General features: G+C 44.8%; 1 protein-coding gene across 1 annotated transcript in view; it reads left to right on the top strand.

Moving 5' to 3' along the window:
• The first annotated feature begins 2,619 nt into the window (after positions 1-2,619).
• Positions 2,620-18,853, top strand: part of LANCL2 (LanC like glutathione S-transferase 2) — a 34,938-nt gene continuing 18,704 nt past the window's right edge. The window contains exons 1-3 of the mRNA XM_075054623.1: positions 2,620-3,642; positions 15,082-15,199; positions 18,443-18,650. Of these exons, the coding sequence (XP_074910724.1) occupies positions 3,439-3,642; positions 15,082-15,199; positions 18,443-18,650 (530 nt within the window). The 5' untranslated portion in view covers positions 2,620-3,438. The remainder of the gene's footprint in view (positions 3,643-15,081; positions 15,200-18,442; positions 18,651-18,853) is intronic.

The raw sequence follows: 18,853 nt of genomic DNA, 5'->3' as shown, positions 1-18,853 counted from the left end.
GATTATGATTCTTTAGTCCTGGCCCAAAAACTAACAGATACTTTCTTTTACTATTTAAAAAAAATGGCACTAGTCCCATCAGGAGCACAGTATCAGATGCTGCAGGATGTAAAGAGGATTAGAGGGAAGGAAAGGCCAGAGAAGTAAAAGAGAGGGGTTTATGAATTCCTCCTGTATAAAGAATGATTAGCCCAATGATATGTTAAGCAAAAATGTTCACGATTTACACAAAGAAACTGATATCTAAGTAGGAATCAGGCCTTGGTGAAACATTCATTGCAGTTTCACCTACATCAGAGAAAGGAAAAGGACAGCTTTCAGTTAGATCAGCTTGCTGCAGGGCTGCATGTTTGCCAATGCTGCAGAAGGCAGGTTACAGGAGTGCATAGCTGGAGTGGGAAGAAAGGATGAGGGCTCACTGCTTTCAGTAGCTTTTAGATGTATTCTGGATGAAAGCACCCATGAAATCATGATTTCAGTAGGCGAGGCCTCCTGCTCTGTACTGCTACAGACGAGCGATGTGAATTGATTCTTGCTTAAAAGTTACGTTAAAGGTTGTCACCTCACTCAGCCCAGCCTTTTTCCTCCTCCTTTATCCACAATTCCCATTCAGGCTGCGGGAGCTCTGTGTGTATCAAAGGTAAAGGAGCAAAAGGAAAGCCTGAAAGTCTTTTGAAACACATCCTACCTGCTAAGAACAAGAGACTAATGTCTGTATGTTAAAGACTGTATGCTTGAGACTAAACATACCACTTTGCAACAAATGTGAGGAACAGTGAACATGGAGAGAAATGCCTCAGAAATCTCAGGTCCACAAGTACAACAGTATTAAACGCAGCAGTGTGCAAATAACCAAACAGCACAATGAGGTGATGGGCAAGAGATGCAAACCCAGCACTCCCCAACTCACCACTCCAGAGGAAGAGAAGAACCTGCTCTTGCAAGGTGCCAGGGACCACCTTCACTCCTCACCTGTAGGCCTTGAGCATGTACCAGTTGGTATGATCTTGCTTTTAGATTCGCACCATTTTGACTGAAGAGAGTCAAAGGTGTAAGAAAACAGAAGCCACACACATTTGTATTAAAGGCTTAATTCTGATCTTCATTATGGGGATGTAGTTACTTGCACTGATGCATCTGGTCTTCGCCGAGGGAAGGAAACCATCTGAGATGAAAATACGTTCTTCACATAGCAAAATGTCTACACAGAGACAGGAGATTTTTTTAAAAAGGTTCTGCATTTACTCTTTTCAGGCACCACAACACAGCATGAAAGTCTTCCCCATTAAAGAGGAAATAATGTATAAAGTGATTTTTTAAAAATTATTACAGAACAGGGTATTTTATAGATGATTGTGTTATTTTTGAGTGGATGGTTATTTTCTCTGCCAGAGCAAATACAAGGTACCTCTTGTCAGACAAGCTGTTTGGAATTTTTGCTTTGTCATCAGCTCAATTTCTAAAAATAAATAAAATTAAGAAAGTATTGCCTAAAATTTATATCCTGCCACAAGCTAATGGACACATCCCACTTACATGAGTATTGCTACAAACAACCATAAACTGAAGCCAATGCTGGGAGAGGCATCCCCTATATTTAATCTTACATACTGAATATGTATTTTGATAGCAATAATATTACTCAGTGCATAAAACTACAGATCAATAAGTCTGCACCGTGTCCAGATCTTGAATTAATAGTTTATGGTCTGGCTGACCTACAATTACTAGGAAAAAGTGATGGCATAGTTGGGAGTAAATATTTAATGGGATAGCGAGGTCTCCTGTGTCAGTATTTTTACACAATACCGTGTGCTGTGTTTGGCTGGGTCGCAGGCTGCTTGCAGCCTGTTTCTGCACAGGGGTGTTTCAGTATGCAGTATGAATTCCTGAAGGCTATTGACAGTACCGACAGCATCTACCATTTCTTTGTGAATAGAAAAGATTTATCCTTGATTATTGTACAGTGCCCCTCCACCTGGAGCTCTTGTCCTAGCTTTAGATGGAGGCATCCATAACACGGCGGGCTAAATCTATGTTGACAGGGTGCCCTGGCATTCAGCGCCCCCCGCACCCACCCCGGACCTCTTCCCACACACGAACGCTTGATCCACACGGGATCGAGCCACGGCTCCTCCCGCGGCGGGATGCGATCCCCCCCTCACACCCAGTCGCCGGCCACCGCTTGGGGGCCTGCCCCGCCCGGCCCCACGCGTGGAGCGGGGACTCAGGCGGGGGACGACGAGCTGCCGCCGGCAGCCCCCGCTAGTGCTTTGGGGGTTTTGGTGGGTTTTGGTTTGTTTGGGGTTTTTTTTTGCTTTTCTTAACATGCTTTGGCTTTGGGGAGGCGGTTCCCCGCAGGCAGAGCGGTGGCTGGACCACAATAAGCCGCCCGGCCGACACCGTAACCCGAGGGCGGGACGAGGGCGGGACGCCCCCCCCGCCCCTTCTCCCCGGGGAGCTGCCTCCCCTCGCTGGCTGAGGCGGCGGCCGCCGCCGCCTCCCGCCTCCCCCTCCCCGCCGGGCGGCAGCCGAGGGCCGCCTCCTTCCCCTCAGGGCGGGCGTTGGGGCCGCGGCCGCCGCCGCCTCCCTCCCGCCGGGGCTGGCCGCGGGTGGGCGCGCAGGAGCCGGGGGCTGCCGGCGGATGAGCGCTGCCCGGCGGAGGCTGCGGATGACCCGGGCGAAGGCGCTGGTGGCATACTGCCTGCTCCTGGGGCTGTCCTTCCCCCTCCTGCTGCTGCTGCCGCTCCTCTGAGATGCGCCGGGCGACGGCTCGTCCCCGCCGCGGGGGGACGGGCGGGAGGAGCCGGCCGGAGCCCCGCTTCGCTACCCGGCGTGCGGCCGGCGGCAGCGGCAGCCCGCGGGACTGACGCCCCGGCGGGGGACGATGAGGCGCTCGGGCGGGCTTTGCAGCGGTGCCACCCAGCCTGCGCGGGCGGGCGGGCTGCCTCTCCCCGCGGGGGGGCCCGGCCGCGGCCCCGGCCGCGCTCTGCCCCTGCGGGTGTGATGCCGCCGCGCTCGCCGTTCCCCCTTCCCGGCTGACGGGGACGCCAGGCAGAGCCGAGGCGCCGCGGCGCCCCTTTCGCCTTCCCAAGTCGGGCTTCGGCGGCTCGGGGCCGGGGCCGGCGGCGCCTCTCTCCTGAGGCGGCCCAGATGGGCCAGCGGCCGCGGGCACTGCCACCGCAGCCCCCTCAGCGCGGGGCCGGCGGGCCGCGCCTCGCCGCCCTCCCTGCCCCAGCCCCAGCCCCGGCCCCGGCCCCTGCCCCAGCGCCGCGGGGCCGCCGCGGGCCCCTCGCCTCCGCGCCCGCCGGGCGGCGGCCGTAGCCGGAGGCAGCTGCCGGCCGCGACGCTCGCGTTGCTGCAAATCCGCCGCTCCGCGGGGCGGAGTGTGTCCCCGCCGGCTTGCCGTGCGGGGAGGCGGGCCGGGGGCCGGCTGAGATGGGAGAGAGCATGTCCAAGAGGCTGAAGCTGCAGCTGGGCGGCGAGGCGGAGATGGAGGAGCGGGCTTTCGCCAACCCCTACCCCGACTACCAGCCCCAGGCGGCCGGAGCCGCGGCCGCCCCCAGCGCGGCGGACGCCCAGCGGGACAGGGCGCCGCTCCCGCCGGAGGAGGAGTCCCTCCCCTTCGGCGCCGATGGGAAGGTGAGTCCCGGGCGGCGGGCGGGCGGGCGCCGCGTCCTGGCCCCCCGGGCCCTGCCTCGCTCGCGGGGCGCTCCTCCCCGCAGGGGCGGCCCCACCGGGGCGGCCTCCGGCGGGGGGCCCTGGGCCCGGCCGCGGCCTCCGGCGGCCCGGGGCGGCGGCCCGCGGCCTGTCCGCGCCGTTGCGGAGCGCTGCGCCGCCCCCTGCCCGCCGGCTGTGCCGCGGGCGGCGTGGGCAGAGGCGGCGGCCTCCGGGGCTCCGGAGAGGAGAGGCGGGCGGGGTGAGCCGAGGGAAGGAGCGGGAGCTCAGCCCGGCCGCACGGCTTGGAGCCGGTGGAAGTCACTGCCGTCAGCTGTTTATTTGCCCGCTGAGTGCGAGTGAACGCGGTGCCGGGCCAGGAGGTAGTGCTGCCTGCGCTGCAGTTACCCCGGCCGTTCTGTCGCGCCACTGGCAAGTCGCCTGAGTTTCACCAAGGAAACCACATAGGGAAGGGAAGGGCAGAGATGAGTGCGCGTCTTATAAAGATGAGTTTCTCCTCAGGCGACAGCAACACTAGGGCTTTAGGTGATGCTGGACTGTTCTCTCCAAGGCGCGTGTTTACACGTTTATAGATTCAGGTGCACCGTGATAGGCACCTGGCAGTCGGTTCGGGTCTGTCTGGCGGTGCTGGTCGCACGAGGTTCGCAGTCTTCCTGCTCTGCTTATCTCCTCGACACCACACGCTGCTGGCCGGGGAGCTGTGTGCGTTTTAGGCATTAAGCACAGAAGCTGCTCTGGCCTGTTAGCACACAGGCTGGCTTAAGCTGCAGAAGGAATACCAGAATATGGACCTTCTGTCACTTTAGTCCCTGAGCAGCCTCATCTTTAAGTACTGTGCTGCTTTGTCATCTTTTGGATGAAAAGCACTGCGTGGTGACATTGCTAGAAGCACAGATGCACTGGGTGGGAAGTTTACTTTCCGAACTCACTCGACTGTATGCTGGGATGAATAAAGGAGAGCCTTTAACCTCAGCTCTGTACTTTTCTGTTTGTGGCAATAAAGAATAACCTTGACTTACTGACAGGGTGGGGCGAGGATGGTGATGCCCAGCGATGAGAGCAGCATTCTTCCTGAGCATCGTTAAGAATGAGCAGGACAGCATCAGCTCACCATCAGTCCGAGGTGATGAAAGGTTTCACTAGGTTGTTGCAGCTGAGGTTTGTGAAGTTGTGTGTGGCTAAGCAGAACACACAAAAGAGAATAGTTGGGAGACTGGTGTCTTACTGCTACAGCTAATTGCAGCTGTCAGAAGCAGAACTTGGCACTTGAAAAGGGTTAAAAGGCAAGGGTAAGTTTGGAAGTGAAATCTGCTTTTTACAAAAATCCCTGGTAATATACTCCGTGCTGGTAAAACTAATTTTTTTTTTTTTTTTTTTTTTTTTGGAAAGAGAACTGTGATTTCTTTGTTCTTTTGTATCTGGCTCAGTATATAAAAAACATCCAAGTATGATGATTTAAGTCTGAAGGCAGAGAGGAGATGGCAGAACAGCTATAGCTATATGTTGTTGTTAAATTGGTAAAAAACGTACCAAGAACTTTCTTCTAAGGCTTTCTGTAGGCCAGTCGTCCTTCTTATGTACCTGCTTTAGATCCCACACCTCATGTTCGTTTTTTTAAAGAGAAAATAAGCTGCCTTTTGCTGCTGTCCTAGCTTGACTACAGCTTTGCGAAGTGAAAACTGATACTGGAGGAGGGTGAACTTCCTTAAAAATTTTGTTTTTTAGAGAATACTAGCTGTATTGCAGAATAGTTCAACTCCAATTTACATCAGATTTAATTCTTGAATGAATACAAATTCAGAGACATTGTTCTGTGGCAGAGCTGAAATGAGTTAGTCAAGAATTTCTAGCCCTATATTCACAGTGGGAATGTTTGTTCTGCTGTGGTGTAGATGAGTGTGCTATTTTACAGTGGGTGCAAATGTTTTTTCCCAGGATCAATGGTGGATGACATTCCTTGTTACCGTGTGGCAGTTGGCAGCTATTTGTGCAGCTTTGTTCAGAAAATATCTTTGAGCACCTGAGTAGCTGTGTATCTGATAAAAGGTGGTGTCTGGGCTTTGTTACCTACGAAAGTATGAAGCTCCTCTGGAAAAAAATAATCTTCTGAACCGCATTAAATTGATGTAACTACAGCAATTTTCAGTGGTCTTTGAATTGTTTCAATTCTGTGCATTTCATAGGAGAAGGCAGATGTGAGTGTACATTTTCTTTTGTTTCTGCATCTGCAAAATCTGAGGAATTATCCTATATATTTCTGGGCTAGAACATAGCTAAGAGTATATTCATGTGTATTTATATTCTTTGCAGCATTTGCGTATTGTCAATCCTAGTACTATCCTGACTTTTAGGAGACTTTGTAGTGAGTATTTTGGGGTGCTTTTGTTGTCATTTGTAGTTTGGGTTTTGGTTTTTTTTGCATTTAACAGACTCCAGTCCTGTCAGAGAAATGTCTTTGCCTACCTAAAGCCCCAGTGAAGACAAAAGGACTTTACATAGGTTAGGAAGTCTGTTCTGTAAACCACTGTACACTATAGCACAAGTTTCCTAAAAACGAGAGCAGCTTTCAGAAGCCCTCAGTGCACTACATAATTTCTTCCTCCCATCTGCTGTTGTGTGGAGCGGTGAGCACTGAGTGACTCATGTCATGACAGCTAGAGGTGTGGAGGGCTCTGCCGTTGTCATGGAAAGTAATGCATTATTAATCCCTCCATTTGATTTCATAAGCTGCCATGATTGCCATCTAATATTCATCCGGCTGATAAAAGGACAAGAAATTCTTCAAGTCATTGTCTGAAATGTGAAACAATTGGGACAAAGTGCTGCATATGGAAGCGTGTGTTTATATGCATAAGGTACAGTTCAGGAAGCTAGAAGGTATGGGAACAGGAGAAGAGAAAACAAGATTTTTGGACTGCTGATTGCCTTCTTAAAAACAGTCACAGTAAATACTACAGTTATCTAGGTGGGCTCTGCTCATGTAGTTGAAATTCACTTTTTCTTAACTAGATTTCTTCACCCTCAAAATATCTTGGACTTGAATTGCTTCTGTAACTTGCTTGAGAAAGCTGAATGTAATAATCCATTGGACAGTATTAATTCTAGATCAATAAGAAAAATAATTTTAAATTTAAGTCTTTGTTTAAAAAATTGCAAATCTTTCAATTAAATAAATATGTATCACTATGGACCCCATAGCGATACCTTAGCCTGAAAAAGTACCTACAGATTTTATCTCAGAGTGGTCCAAAATTTTTCAAAATGGAAATGTAAATGGTCAAAGGGACAGAGAAATTAATAGACAGCTGTAGACTCAGAACAAAGCATATTCCCTAGTTCATGGGAAAACCAGATTGTCTGTTAAGTTTCATTTAATTTTTAATTCACTGTAGTTGTTTATTGGGGAAAGTATTAATATTTGAAAAGCAGATGTTCTTTTGATAGTTTCCCCTGCATTGTAGGCAACTCTAGTTATAAACTCATCTATTCTTAAATGTGGCAATAGCAGGCTATGGGCCTGTGCAGGCTGGGAACCAAAGACTAACTTGTCTGAGCAGTATTGTGCTTTGCTTTTCCACCTGAACTGTAGCCGAGGCAACCTATAGCTGCAGTTAATGTCAAGACTTATTGACATTGTGTTGCCCATTATCTGTAGGTGGGGGACTGAGAATGGGGAGGTCTGCACAGGCTTGCATAAAGTGGGGGCAGCCAGTTGTCCTGGCTCAGAAACTGTTCATCAAAACCTTCGTGTGGTAGAGAGCTACGAAGCTGTAATGGATTTTCTGGGAAGGGGAAGGGTGAGGTGAGCTTGCTGGTAAAGGGTAGCGATGGCTTGTTCAAGGACCTACCTCCGTGGGTGACCCACCAATATCAACCTCAGATTGCTCACCATCCTTGGAGCCACCACAGCTCTGTGGCTACATCCATAGCATAGTCAGGTGTGATTTGGGAGCTACTTTCACACCATCTGTGGGACAGTGACTTGGGAACCAAAGGCAGGCTGATATTACCTGCTTATCGAGGAAGAGGTGGAAGCAAGCCTGTTCCTAGACAACCTGATGTGGATTTTGTGTGTGTGCAAGAAAAGCATCCTTGGCATCAAGACATTAGCACATCCCAGCCGTCAGTTTAAGATTGTCTGGATTTGTTGTGGAATCACAGGGTAGTCTTTGACAGCACCAAAACTGGATTCAGACTTTATGGATAGGTCACTAGGATACCCAAACAGTAACTTATTTTTAGGCCGGTTCTTTCTTGATTAAGTTTTTTCTGACTTGCCATAATGTTTTAAGAATATTAGTGAAAGGTGGTATATTCTGACAAGTGTATACCATGTACTTAATTAGGCCATGCAGGGGGCTCCTTACAGGGAAACTGTTTTAAAGCTGATGATGCTTATTTGCAGAGATATCACTTAATGGGGATACAGAATATTTACTTACATTATCTTTTGGGTGGTTTAGTGGTGTTCAGTTTCCTGGTGCTTTCTCAATCTCCTGTTAGTTCTGATAATTCCTTTATGTGGCTTTTCAGTCTTTGTCTTCCTTTAAAATATATCTAAAGAATTATAGCTGAAGTTTTTTGTTATTGCCTCACTCTTCATTCCCTTCCCTGTGGTAATTTTTATATTTGTTGGGTTGTCTCACTGGGCATTTTACTTGTCTTGCTGAGAGCAGCAAGTACCTTCTGTTCTGAGACTGATTCTGCAACCACTTACGCTAGTGTGAATCATACCACTCATTGCACTGGAGACAAAATTGAACCTCCAGAGCCAGTAAATATTTTTTCCCACTTTTTTGGCCAGAGATGTGGGATGGGGTAGCTGCATTTCTTGAGATTACCACTTTTTTGACCGTTTCCTGGCACCCTATCTCAGGTGTGTGCTATTTTAGTAGAGGATTCTGAGTACTGCAAATCATGTTTCTGTTGAAGGAAAGTTTATTTTGTTTTTTGTGAGTTTTGATCAAAATTGAGTGTGAGATTCAGTTTATTGTACTTCATTGTCCATTACTAACTCATGGCAGTTAGTGTACACAGCCTGAGAGAAAGAACTGCTACTTCTTTCCTGCAGCGCACATCAGCATCAAATGCTGCTTAGCACTTTTCTGATGCTCTTATATTGAAAGCCTTTCCTGTTATTCAGGACAACACTTTAACCACATGGTTAAGCCTGTTTGGTTTTAGTCAACCATTTCTGAATGAAGATACTTTTATAAATCAAAACCCAAGTTCTGATTAAATTCTCTCATGTCCATCCACTCTTTGCTCGTTTCTAGTTATATCTTGCAGACCTGTGAGTTAATGAGTTGTTACTCTGGCTAGTTGAATGGGCAAGTGCAATAACAGGTACTCATTTTCTGGTGAAAATAAATTACCTTTGGGTTCTAACTGCACAACTCTGATATGCTGTCAAGTTCAATATGTGGAATATACCTGCTGTCTGTGCATCAAAATAATTTAGACAGTATTAGCAGAGGCTTTAGCTTTTTTTACAACTGGTAGACCACCTTGAAATGTCTCAGCTATGGTGGAGACCTCTGTGTAGCAAGTGACTTTAAATCATAGTCACAACAGACTTCTGTTTTCTTTGTTTTCAAGAGGTAGCATGCTGGTGTTAGGCTACCTGGAGGACCAGTGATTTTCAGTACTGCTCTTTTGTTTTATCAGCCTCCATTTCTGAAAACATAGGATAATGTTCCTTGGTGTCTGTTAATCTTGTTTATTTTTGTAACCAATAATCTGAAGCTTTTTAATGACTCTTTATGATGATCTAAATCTTTAGGCTTTGGTTTTTTGCAACCTAATCACCAATGAGACAAGTAGCTCCTTTTACACACAAATGCATTAGAGGCACAGTCTCATTATTTCTTACATGCTTTAAACAATTCTTTCTGTAACTTGAATGGATTGCCTTTTAATGCTGTTTTTCATGCCCTTCTCTCCTCTGAAGTAGGGTGATTCCTGCATTTAAAGCCTATTCCTAAGTTGGCATTTGTAGCAGTAGCAGTGTAATAGTTTGCCTACAGCTATAGATTTTTTTCTCTCTCTCTTTCCCTCCCTTCCCCCTTTTTTCTCTTCTTCTTTTTTTTATTTTTTTCCCCCACTATCACATGTATGGCACTAGGTGCCAGATCACTGAAAAACAGAGCAATGTGTTCTACAGACAGCAGTGTTTCAGATAATTTATTAAGCATGTGGTTTTGCAGAACTGGCATTCGTTTCTGGAAGGACCTAACTGAGTAGTAGCAGAGAGCCATGTTTAACTGTTTGGCAGGCTGGGTGATGGGTTGGTTTCTTGGTATCTGGTATTTTCAGAGAAGAAAAAAAAAGCTGCTCTTGGAGCTGTAACAGTCTTTTGATTTAGGTAAAAACAAAGTAGAACTTGTTTTTCTGTACAAAAAGGGAGGTCACTTCCCAGCTGACCTTGCTAGATTCTGCGTCTGGGATCCTACTGCCATTCCTTCTGTCTGCTCTTGCAGGAGCTCTGGGGAGGTGAGTGTGAGACCTCATCCTGCTTCAATAAACCCGTGCTCCAGTGCATGGGTGTGAAACCTGGCTCCCTTACAGTCGGTGGCAGAGTTCCCAATGATTTCAGTATGACCAGGATTTCTCATTTCAGTAGAGCTGTGCGTCATCCCCCATCCTGTTCTCCCTTACCAGTGTCTGTCATGTCCCTCGTGCAGTCTTCTATGCAAGTTTGGTTTTTGAATGAGTCCTTGCTGCAGTGCCAGCTTGAGCTGTATTTTCTTCTCTGTGAGATGCACTTTGGCTGAAAGAAAACCCAGCACCATGTTACGTCTCCTGTTCTGCACATCACCATCAATAAAGTCACTTTTCTTTGACGTATCTATCTCTTCTTAACCTGATTTGAACTGAGATGAGATGAAATAAGTGCATTTTGCTTGTTCAGTAGGTAGCACTGTGTGTATAGGCCATGTCCTTGCTGCTTCTGCAGAATCAATCGCTTCCTTCTTCAGTCTAATTTTGTGCATAGCATCAGTCCCCTAAGAGCTGGTGAAGTAAAATAGGGTTAATAGCAAATTAGGGTTAGTGGCAAGATGGTTGTTTTGGGAGCTGGTGGTGGCAAGAAAGACTGGTATGTTGGCAACTTGTGAAGAAGTTGAGCTCAGGTCTCCATTGTCCAGCCATGAGTTCGCACAAGTTACTTGGTGTAGATGTGTCGTGATACAAATAAAAACTGAGAGGTGTTTTTGAAAAACACATTGGTATCTAAATGTCTTTGGCAAAAGGCAAATGAGATAACTCACCCTGTGTCTGTCAAACCAGAGTATTGCTTCTAACCACAAAAGGAGTGCCATGAGGTCTCATGGTTGCATTGTCAGACTTATGTAAGCACTGTGATATCTGGTCCAAATGTGCATGCAAGACTTAAGTTACAAGCTTCTCTTACCTACCAGAAATCATGATATAAAACACATAAATAGCAGCTGCTTATTGCCTTACCTGCTCTTGGTGCTGGTTTGTTTTAGAGCCACGGCTGTAAAGCTGGATATGGCTGTAATGGAGAGGTAGGTCAATAAGAATTGGTACGTTATTGTAATATCAACTGCAAGTGAAATGTGCATTTCTTTTAGGAGATTTTTATTTGCATCATGGTGTATTTTTTGTAACATGGGTGTAGTTTTAATGCTGGGTTTACAAAAGAAGATGATTTAAGTTCTTTTTAGGAACCCCACAAACGAAAGAAAGCAGATAGGGGAAACGGGTATTGCTGACAAGGACAGCATAACTTGGACACCATGTCATTAGTGCCAAAGGTGAGTGATGTTACATGTACGCTCACATTCCTTACATTTTCATTGGCTTTAAAAGGCTTTGGATTGGGATGTAGCTTTGCATACCACCTCACTGCAATGGAAAAAGTGATATGGTTCAAATAAATCACAAAACAATTAATTTGCAAAACCAACATATTTGTATTTTTCTGCACTACTTTTGTTTCATGCTGATAATGAGCCTTTCTTGTTACCATAATCAATATGATGCGGGGTTCTGTTGGGTATAATGGGGAATGAGCTCTCATTTTTTGTCTTTTGCCAATGTAAAACTTGAGCAGTGGTTGGGATGATAGTGGTTGTTCTTCCTGCAGCAGCAGAGGAGTCAATGCAGCAGTTGAATTCCTGGAGAGAGCCTTTTCTAGTTAAAGATCTCTTCAGCTCCTGTTACCACCCAGCCCGTTGTGAACCAGGAGTAAGTGTGATACTGGATATCAGAGGTCAGGCTTCCTGTTTTTTGTTTATCCCTGCAGGAATAACAAGAGTCACCTGCAGAAAAAGCTGAATGCCAGCTGGAATCATCCTCATGAAATGAATATGCTTGTCATGAAAATCAATCCACGCTCAACATGAATTAGTGTGCTTTATGCTCAGCTGTAATGCCACCATAAGATTCCTTGAAGAACATTTATAAATCTTCTAAAGCCACCTTTCAACATTCATTTCTCTATGTGATTAATTTATTCTAGTGCATGTAAGCATCTGTTATAAGCTTATAGTGGAATTCTATCAAAGGAACAGTGACAGTGCTAGGTTGTTAAAGCTTCAGAGTAACCAAAAAAAAAAACAAACCACAAAGAGGCAGTGGTGGAGGAGTAGGTAGCTGGGGAAAACTTTGTTGCCACAAAACCTATTCACACTGACATAAGCTTGGGAGTAGCTTTGTTTGGGCTGATTAATAATTATAATAATGATGATGATGTAATAAAATCATTTCATGTGTGCTTTTCCAAGCACTGAATCAAGATAGGTAAGTTACAGTTGCCATTGTAGAGAGGGATATGCGAACCTGAGCTAAATTGTTCGTATGGGACTGAGGTTTAAAGCAGAACCCAAATGTCCTGATGTCCTACTACTCCTCTCCTGCCTCTAAGTAATTTGATCTGATGTTTGATAAAAAATACCCTGATTTGGTAACAGCAGGTGTATTGTCAGAACAAAAAGATAACCAGCCTGCTTGTGGTGTGCAGTAGGTAAATAAACCGGGCGTCTGAAACCTTAGTTCACTCTTGTCAGATAAGCTCAGCGCTATGCCTGGATGCATCCACATGGATATCCTCACGCTGTTTCGCCATATGCCTTAGTGTTGGCATAGCTGTCTTTTGAAGGAGAGAAGCCTTGCCCTTGGGAAGGGTTTTGCTTTGTGTTGAGACTTCACTGAACTAGGCAAAAGGGTGAGGGGGATATTTTGTGTGTGTGGTACAGTTTCCTAAAAAAGCCCATGCCATATTAAGGCCAAAGAGTAATAGACATCAGATGCTTACTGTGTTTGGTTGCTGTTTCTAGTTACTGGAGAGGTTAAGGGGGCTCTAGCTCTTTCCTAGAGTGGTACATGTGCGACATGAGATATAATGACAAAATTTCCTTTTTCCTTCCTCCTACCATCATAAAATGGACTTGAACTGATGACTCTGGAGACTTTTGGTGTGTCAGAGGACTTGTGTAATTCCTATTATCTTTCTGATTTCTGAATCTGTTGAATAGATGTTCGAGTTCACTGATTTTTATTTGAAGTTCTGCTCTGAATAATAGTCCAAAATGTGTATTTTGAGTAATCAGTTGCATGGTGGCAACCAGGACCCGTCATTTATCTGAACCCTTCTCTTTTGAGATGTGTTGTAATCAAACAGGATCTTACCTTCCTAATGAGCTAATTTCTCCTTCTCCAATAAAAAAAATCATAAATGTAGACGTATTTAACATCAAACTAAGCCTTCTCTGGTCTGATTTATACCAGCTGCTATCTGGGAGCAGGCTGGGGAAGCAAGAGGTGGAAGGAGATCAAGCACTGTTCAGAAAACAGTAGCTTATTCTCAGTGTAAGCTGACCAGTAGCTAAATTGTGTAATGCCATTTTTCTGATGACCACTGCATTGTGGCTCTTGGTTTGGGATGGGGAAGCTCTGCTGGCTTCCATGTTCCTAGAGAGTTTCTCTTCTGGCTGTTCCTGGGTAACTAAGATCCGGGTGGCAAGTGATGTATGCCTGGGGCTTTCTGTAGGTGATGGGAAACACATTCAGGAAATATTTTGGGGTGGCATAAGCTTTGTGTACATCACTGTTTTGTCAGAATGATGCAATTATCTGATAATGATAAAGCTTTTCCTGTGTTAATAGAAAAAGCTGATCAGTAAGTCATACTGTTTAATAAAAAAAAAATAATCATTTTTGATTCTTGTTCCTCATAGTCTCACTCAAATGTAGAATTGTCCTGTGAAGGGACTTCATGAATACTCTTCCCATGGGAGTTAATAGGGCAATAAATTCCAGTTAATTGACTGTTTCCACGTTCCATAGGCTTAAGGGAGTAATCAGTAGCATATCTTCCCATACAGTATACTGAATGAGAGAGAAATGTTGGCAAGCATCCTCTGCTATATTTCATATATAGCATCTGTGTAAACTTTTCTTGGTCAAAAGTAAAAGTAAGCAATACGTAAAATTAAAGATTTGTTTCTTTACCTTTATGCATGAGCTGAAGCTGCTGAGCTACTTTTACTTGCCCTCTTTGTGTCTAGCTCTTTCTTTCAGGTAGTTGTTCTTTAATACGTCACTGCATTTAACAATGTCCTTTCTTGATAAAGCATGTAAATCCTAATATTGATTTGGGGAGAGGAGAGAGGAAGAAGCAGGAGGAAGGGCATTTAGGCAACTTGCCTTCCATGCAGTGATCACAAACTGGGACATCGAAAGAAGTCTTGGGTTTAAGAAGAAAATGTGAATACATCATGGATGATGTGATTGAGCACATCATTAAAGATGATGGCTTGGCTTTGACTTGATTGTCTCAAATATGAGCATTTATTTTCCTTTAGCTATTTCTGCCTCCATAGTGCCACAAAGGATGTGCAGGGACCTTGTGATGAGAGCAAGCACCTGTAATACGGGGCTTGCGGGTTCACTGTGCTGTCTTCGTCTATAACATCATCTTGGTACCAGGACCCTGAATGGAGTGCTGGCCCATGGAGTGGCAGCAGATGGTTGTCTTCTCTTTGCTTCTATGCACCTTTTACTCAGCTCAGAGAAGCTTTGCTTACTGTATTAAGAGCCTGCAATAAGAGGCAGCATATGATTACGTAGTGTCAGAGTGTCCATAGCTGTTCTTCATGTGACTTTAAAGCATCGCCAGATAATTTTTGTCTTAATGTAGATACTAGTAACTTACTCCAATATATAATCAGGGTGCGTTACATGGGACACACTTAAGATGAATCACCTTGGCACTGTGGGTTGCTGTATGTAGTATTTATTCCCTAGTTATTTTTTGTTTGGTTGGTTTTTGGCTTTGTGTTCCTTTTTTTTCCAAACAAGAAAGTGGAGCAGACAGTTTGCATTCTTGGATTCTTTCCTTTTCTGACTCGCTCCCTTTCTCCTGCCTCCTGTTTTCAGGTCAGTGCTCAGTTCTCAAAAAGGATCCAGGCAAAAATCAAGGACCTTCTGCAACAAATGGAGGAAGGGCTGAAGACAGCAGATCCACATGACTGCTCTGCCTATACTGGCTGGACTGGTGAGAAAGCTAGAATTTGAATGAAGTGTGTTTGTAAAATGATGTAATTGGGTTTATTCACAGGAGGAGGTTCTGATGTTCTCACAGGAGCGGCAGAAATATTCTGATACAGGCATTTGTGTGAGTTGGTTTCTTTTAACTTTGGACCCTTGGTCACTACTGTCTGGAATGACTTCCATTGACTTCAGCAGACAAAGTTACAGAGCGATAATTGGCTTTTGTATATGGAGAGATTTGTCTTGCAAAAGGAGTGGATTTTCTAAGGCTGCTCTTTCTTTCAGTTTACCTCTTGTTTCATTAAGGTTTTCTTAAAATGAGTTATTTTCACCTTTTTCTGTTCAACTGACTATTAGTTAGCAGTTGTCTAATGGTAACAACATCTTCTAATCATTGTGGGCGGGAGGTGTTCCGTGCCCAGGAGCTTGGAGCCTTAAAATCTGGAATATGGATAGCTTGGCTGTGCTTGTTCTGTCTGTACAAAAATGGTAAAATGCACTTGTGAGGAGGGGGAGTATGGAGATGGGGTTGCAAGATTGTGACGTTCATGAAGATAAACAGTCATGTGCAAGTGCTGGTTATTGCTAGGCACCATCGTTCATTTAACATTGCATCACTGATGCTATCCAAATGTGAATGAGCCCTTCTGATCCTTTAGGCAGAGCCTGCAGTTGTCAAGCCTGATGCGGCCACTGCTTTTCAAGCTGCCAAAACGCTTTTCTGTCTAGGCCTCTTAAGTGCCACTTTGCTATTACAATGGCATATTCTATTCCTGCTCTGTTTAGCTCACGCTTCAGGCATACTTATACTTTTAGCACAGCATGTTTGAAATGTGCCCTGAGGAGATCTGTTCTTTTATCTTTGTGTGGTGAGGGGGAGCAGCTTGGAAAAACTCTCCAGGCTTTGCCCGTGCTCAGGCTTAATTCTGGCAATGAAAGGGTAAAATTTCTTTGCTTTCTTCTTGATGTTTTGGTACAGATGGTGCTGTGGGTGGATGGGTGGGGAAGTTTTAGACAACTCAGACTTAAATGGTAGATGCGTTTCAAGGTCTGAAAGTGAGCGGCTGCTAAGTGAGTGCAGAAGATCTCCAGTGGTGGGCTTTCTCACATTGACATTACAAAATGGTTCCCGGGGAGCCGTGTTCTGACACTGTGACTGACAACTGAAGTTACGGTTGATAAACCAGAGCATGCTGAAAATGAGTCATAAGCTAAAAGTAACACAGCCATCATCAGCTGAAACAAGAAGATAGATGAACAAGTAATGCAGTCTAATGAGAGTGGGGTTTTTCCATCCTGTGGAAGGATCACCAACTACATCTATTCCAAGTTGTAAACTTCTTTCAAGGCTCCTGTGGAAATGACTCTGAATAAAAATACTTAAATGATCTGGCTTTTAAAATTCTTAGTGCAAATACTTTCTCCCCAAACTTGCTCTTTGCAGCATTTTGCTAGTGTGCAAATCAGAAGGTAAAAGCAATACTGAAAACAACTGCCCTGCTTGTCATGTTCCAAGTCTAGACAAATTTTATTGGCAGTGCAGTCCTGAGCATTGGCTTGTACTTTGTGAAGTATCTTTAAAATCTTGGAGCATATACTGTTGGCACATAACAATCATAGGACTCATGTTAGAGTCCATCTTGTAATACAGGTACTCTTTGTATGTGCCAGACCTCTTGGAGGAGCCATTTTAAGGGTGTTGGACAAGGGAGGATTGGATGAACTGGGCGTCATGGCTACTTTTCTGATCATCCTTTGACCAAGCCCAGGTATCTACACGTTTGTTGCGACATAAAAGAGGGTTACAGAAATCCCAGTAAATAGCCCACAAGTTCCTGTGCCACTGAATTGGGCTAACCAAGCTCTGCAGCTGTCCTCTTGGACTCCTCTAGAAAGGCCTGTTCAAAGCCAGTCCAGAGAACATCTGAGGATGTGTTGGGGCTTTCTTGGCTGGGCAAAGGCATGTGAGCAATCCAGCCGCTATGTGGGAAGGAAGTATAAGTTTACAAATACTGTGTCCTTGTGCGTTGGGAAAAAAGAAGATAAGAAGAGCCTGGCCTGACAAGCAACACCTGGATGCTGAAGAATGAGATAAGTAACTGCATCCACTGTGACCTTGGCAAGGTTTCATAGACAACTTTGAGGAAGTTCCCATGAGAAAACTGGGGAACCTACATAGCTGTAAACCACAAGTAGGTGTGTTTTAGTAATGAATAAACATTAGCAATGTACCAATAATATTAGGACTAGTAGGCATAATTATCGTAAACTGTATAAATATGAGCTATCCGTGCAAGTAAAGTGAAGCTTGCTCTATCACTCACATTGAGTTTGTCTGCTTGACTTCCCATGCCGTTGCCGCAAGGATGTATCAGTACTCTTGTGGTGCTATTCTTGTACTCCTCGGGTGGTCTGTCTGTGGATCTAAGCGGGCCTTGTGTGTACTCAGCTTTGGTTGTGGCTCAGGAGAGTGCTCTCCCTGTTCAGAAATGAGTTTGAGATGCAGTAAGATCTGGAGGTAAATATTTTGCTTCTGCACATGTATGCTTGCAATTGGCCAATAAACATCCACTTAGATGGATTTGTTTCACTTTCTTCAGTCTACATCGTTGCAATTTTTAAGGTTTGGTTTGGTTTTAATGGAAAACTATGAGTTTAATGGAGTGAAGCTTGATATACCTTCCAGCATTCTCTGAGGACTTGTTTGCTTTCTGGCTTTTCTAAACCAGCTTAACTTGTAGAAGCTCATAGTCTTGTTGTGAAGTACATTTAAGGGTTATAAAGAACTTGGCAAGTTGAATCCAAAACCTCATCAAAATATCCTTTTACAAATCAAATGGAAAATACATCACTTCTTGGATATAATAGATTAGTATTGTACAGTCAATGTACTTGGTCATACACATGCTTGTTAACCCAATTTTTTGAGTCTTCAGTAATTTCTTCACCGAGCATTGGTGCCTGTGTCATGAATTTTCTTTATTCTCTGCAAATTGTAAGTCTACCGTTGGGCTTCAGTCCGATTATTTTTTTTAACTTTTTGTCACAATCCAAATTGAAATGTAATCCAAATAGATGGCCTGATGCCTTCCCATTGCATAAGCTAGGACACTTGACTGACATGTTTTAATTGCCCAAATACCTGTTTGTATTTGAGTTACTGGTTCAGAGGCACTAAAGAGGGGAATATGATGTACTTAGAAGGAAGAGTAAATGAAACTATCTCTTTTTCATGTGGTTGTTCCAGGTATTGCCCTCTTATATCTGCAACTGTACCGTGTCACAAAAAACCAGAGCCATTTGCAGCGATCTCTTGATTATGTGAAGAGAATCCTTCGCAATCTGAATGGCAGAAGAGTTACTTTCCTCTGTGGTGATGCTGGACCACTGGCAGTGGGTGCAGTGGTTTATCACAAGCTGAAAAACGACAGTGAATCTAAAGAATGTGTGGCCAAGTAAGTGATTGATGGTGCAAAAAGCCATGCCCTTAATTTGTAGACAGCATTGGTTCAGTAACACTAGCAAGTGGAGTTTTGGAGGACAGGATTAAAAAGTTGAGACACTTTCTCCCCTGATACGTTTTCAGTAGAAGAATACAAAATAGGCTTTATCTTTATTAAAGCTGGATTACACTTGATTCATGTTTAGCGTGTTGTCT

The sequence above is a fragment of the Buteo buteo genome, chromosome 2, assembly GCF_964188355.1.
Source record: "Buteo buteo chromosome 2, bButBut1.hap1.1, whole genome shotgun sequence".
In the NCBI taxonomy this organism is placed as follows: Eukaryota; Metazoa; Chordata; class Aves; order Accipitriformes; family Accipitridae; genus Buteo; species Buteo buteo.
This window is presented reverse-complemented; position numbering and strand designations above follow the sequence as displayed.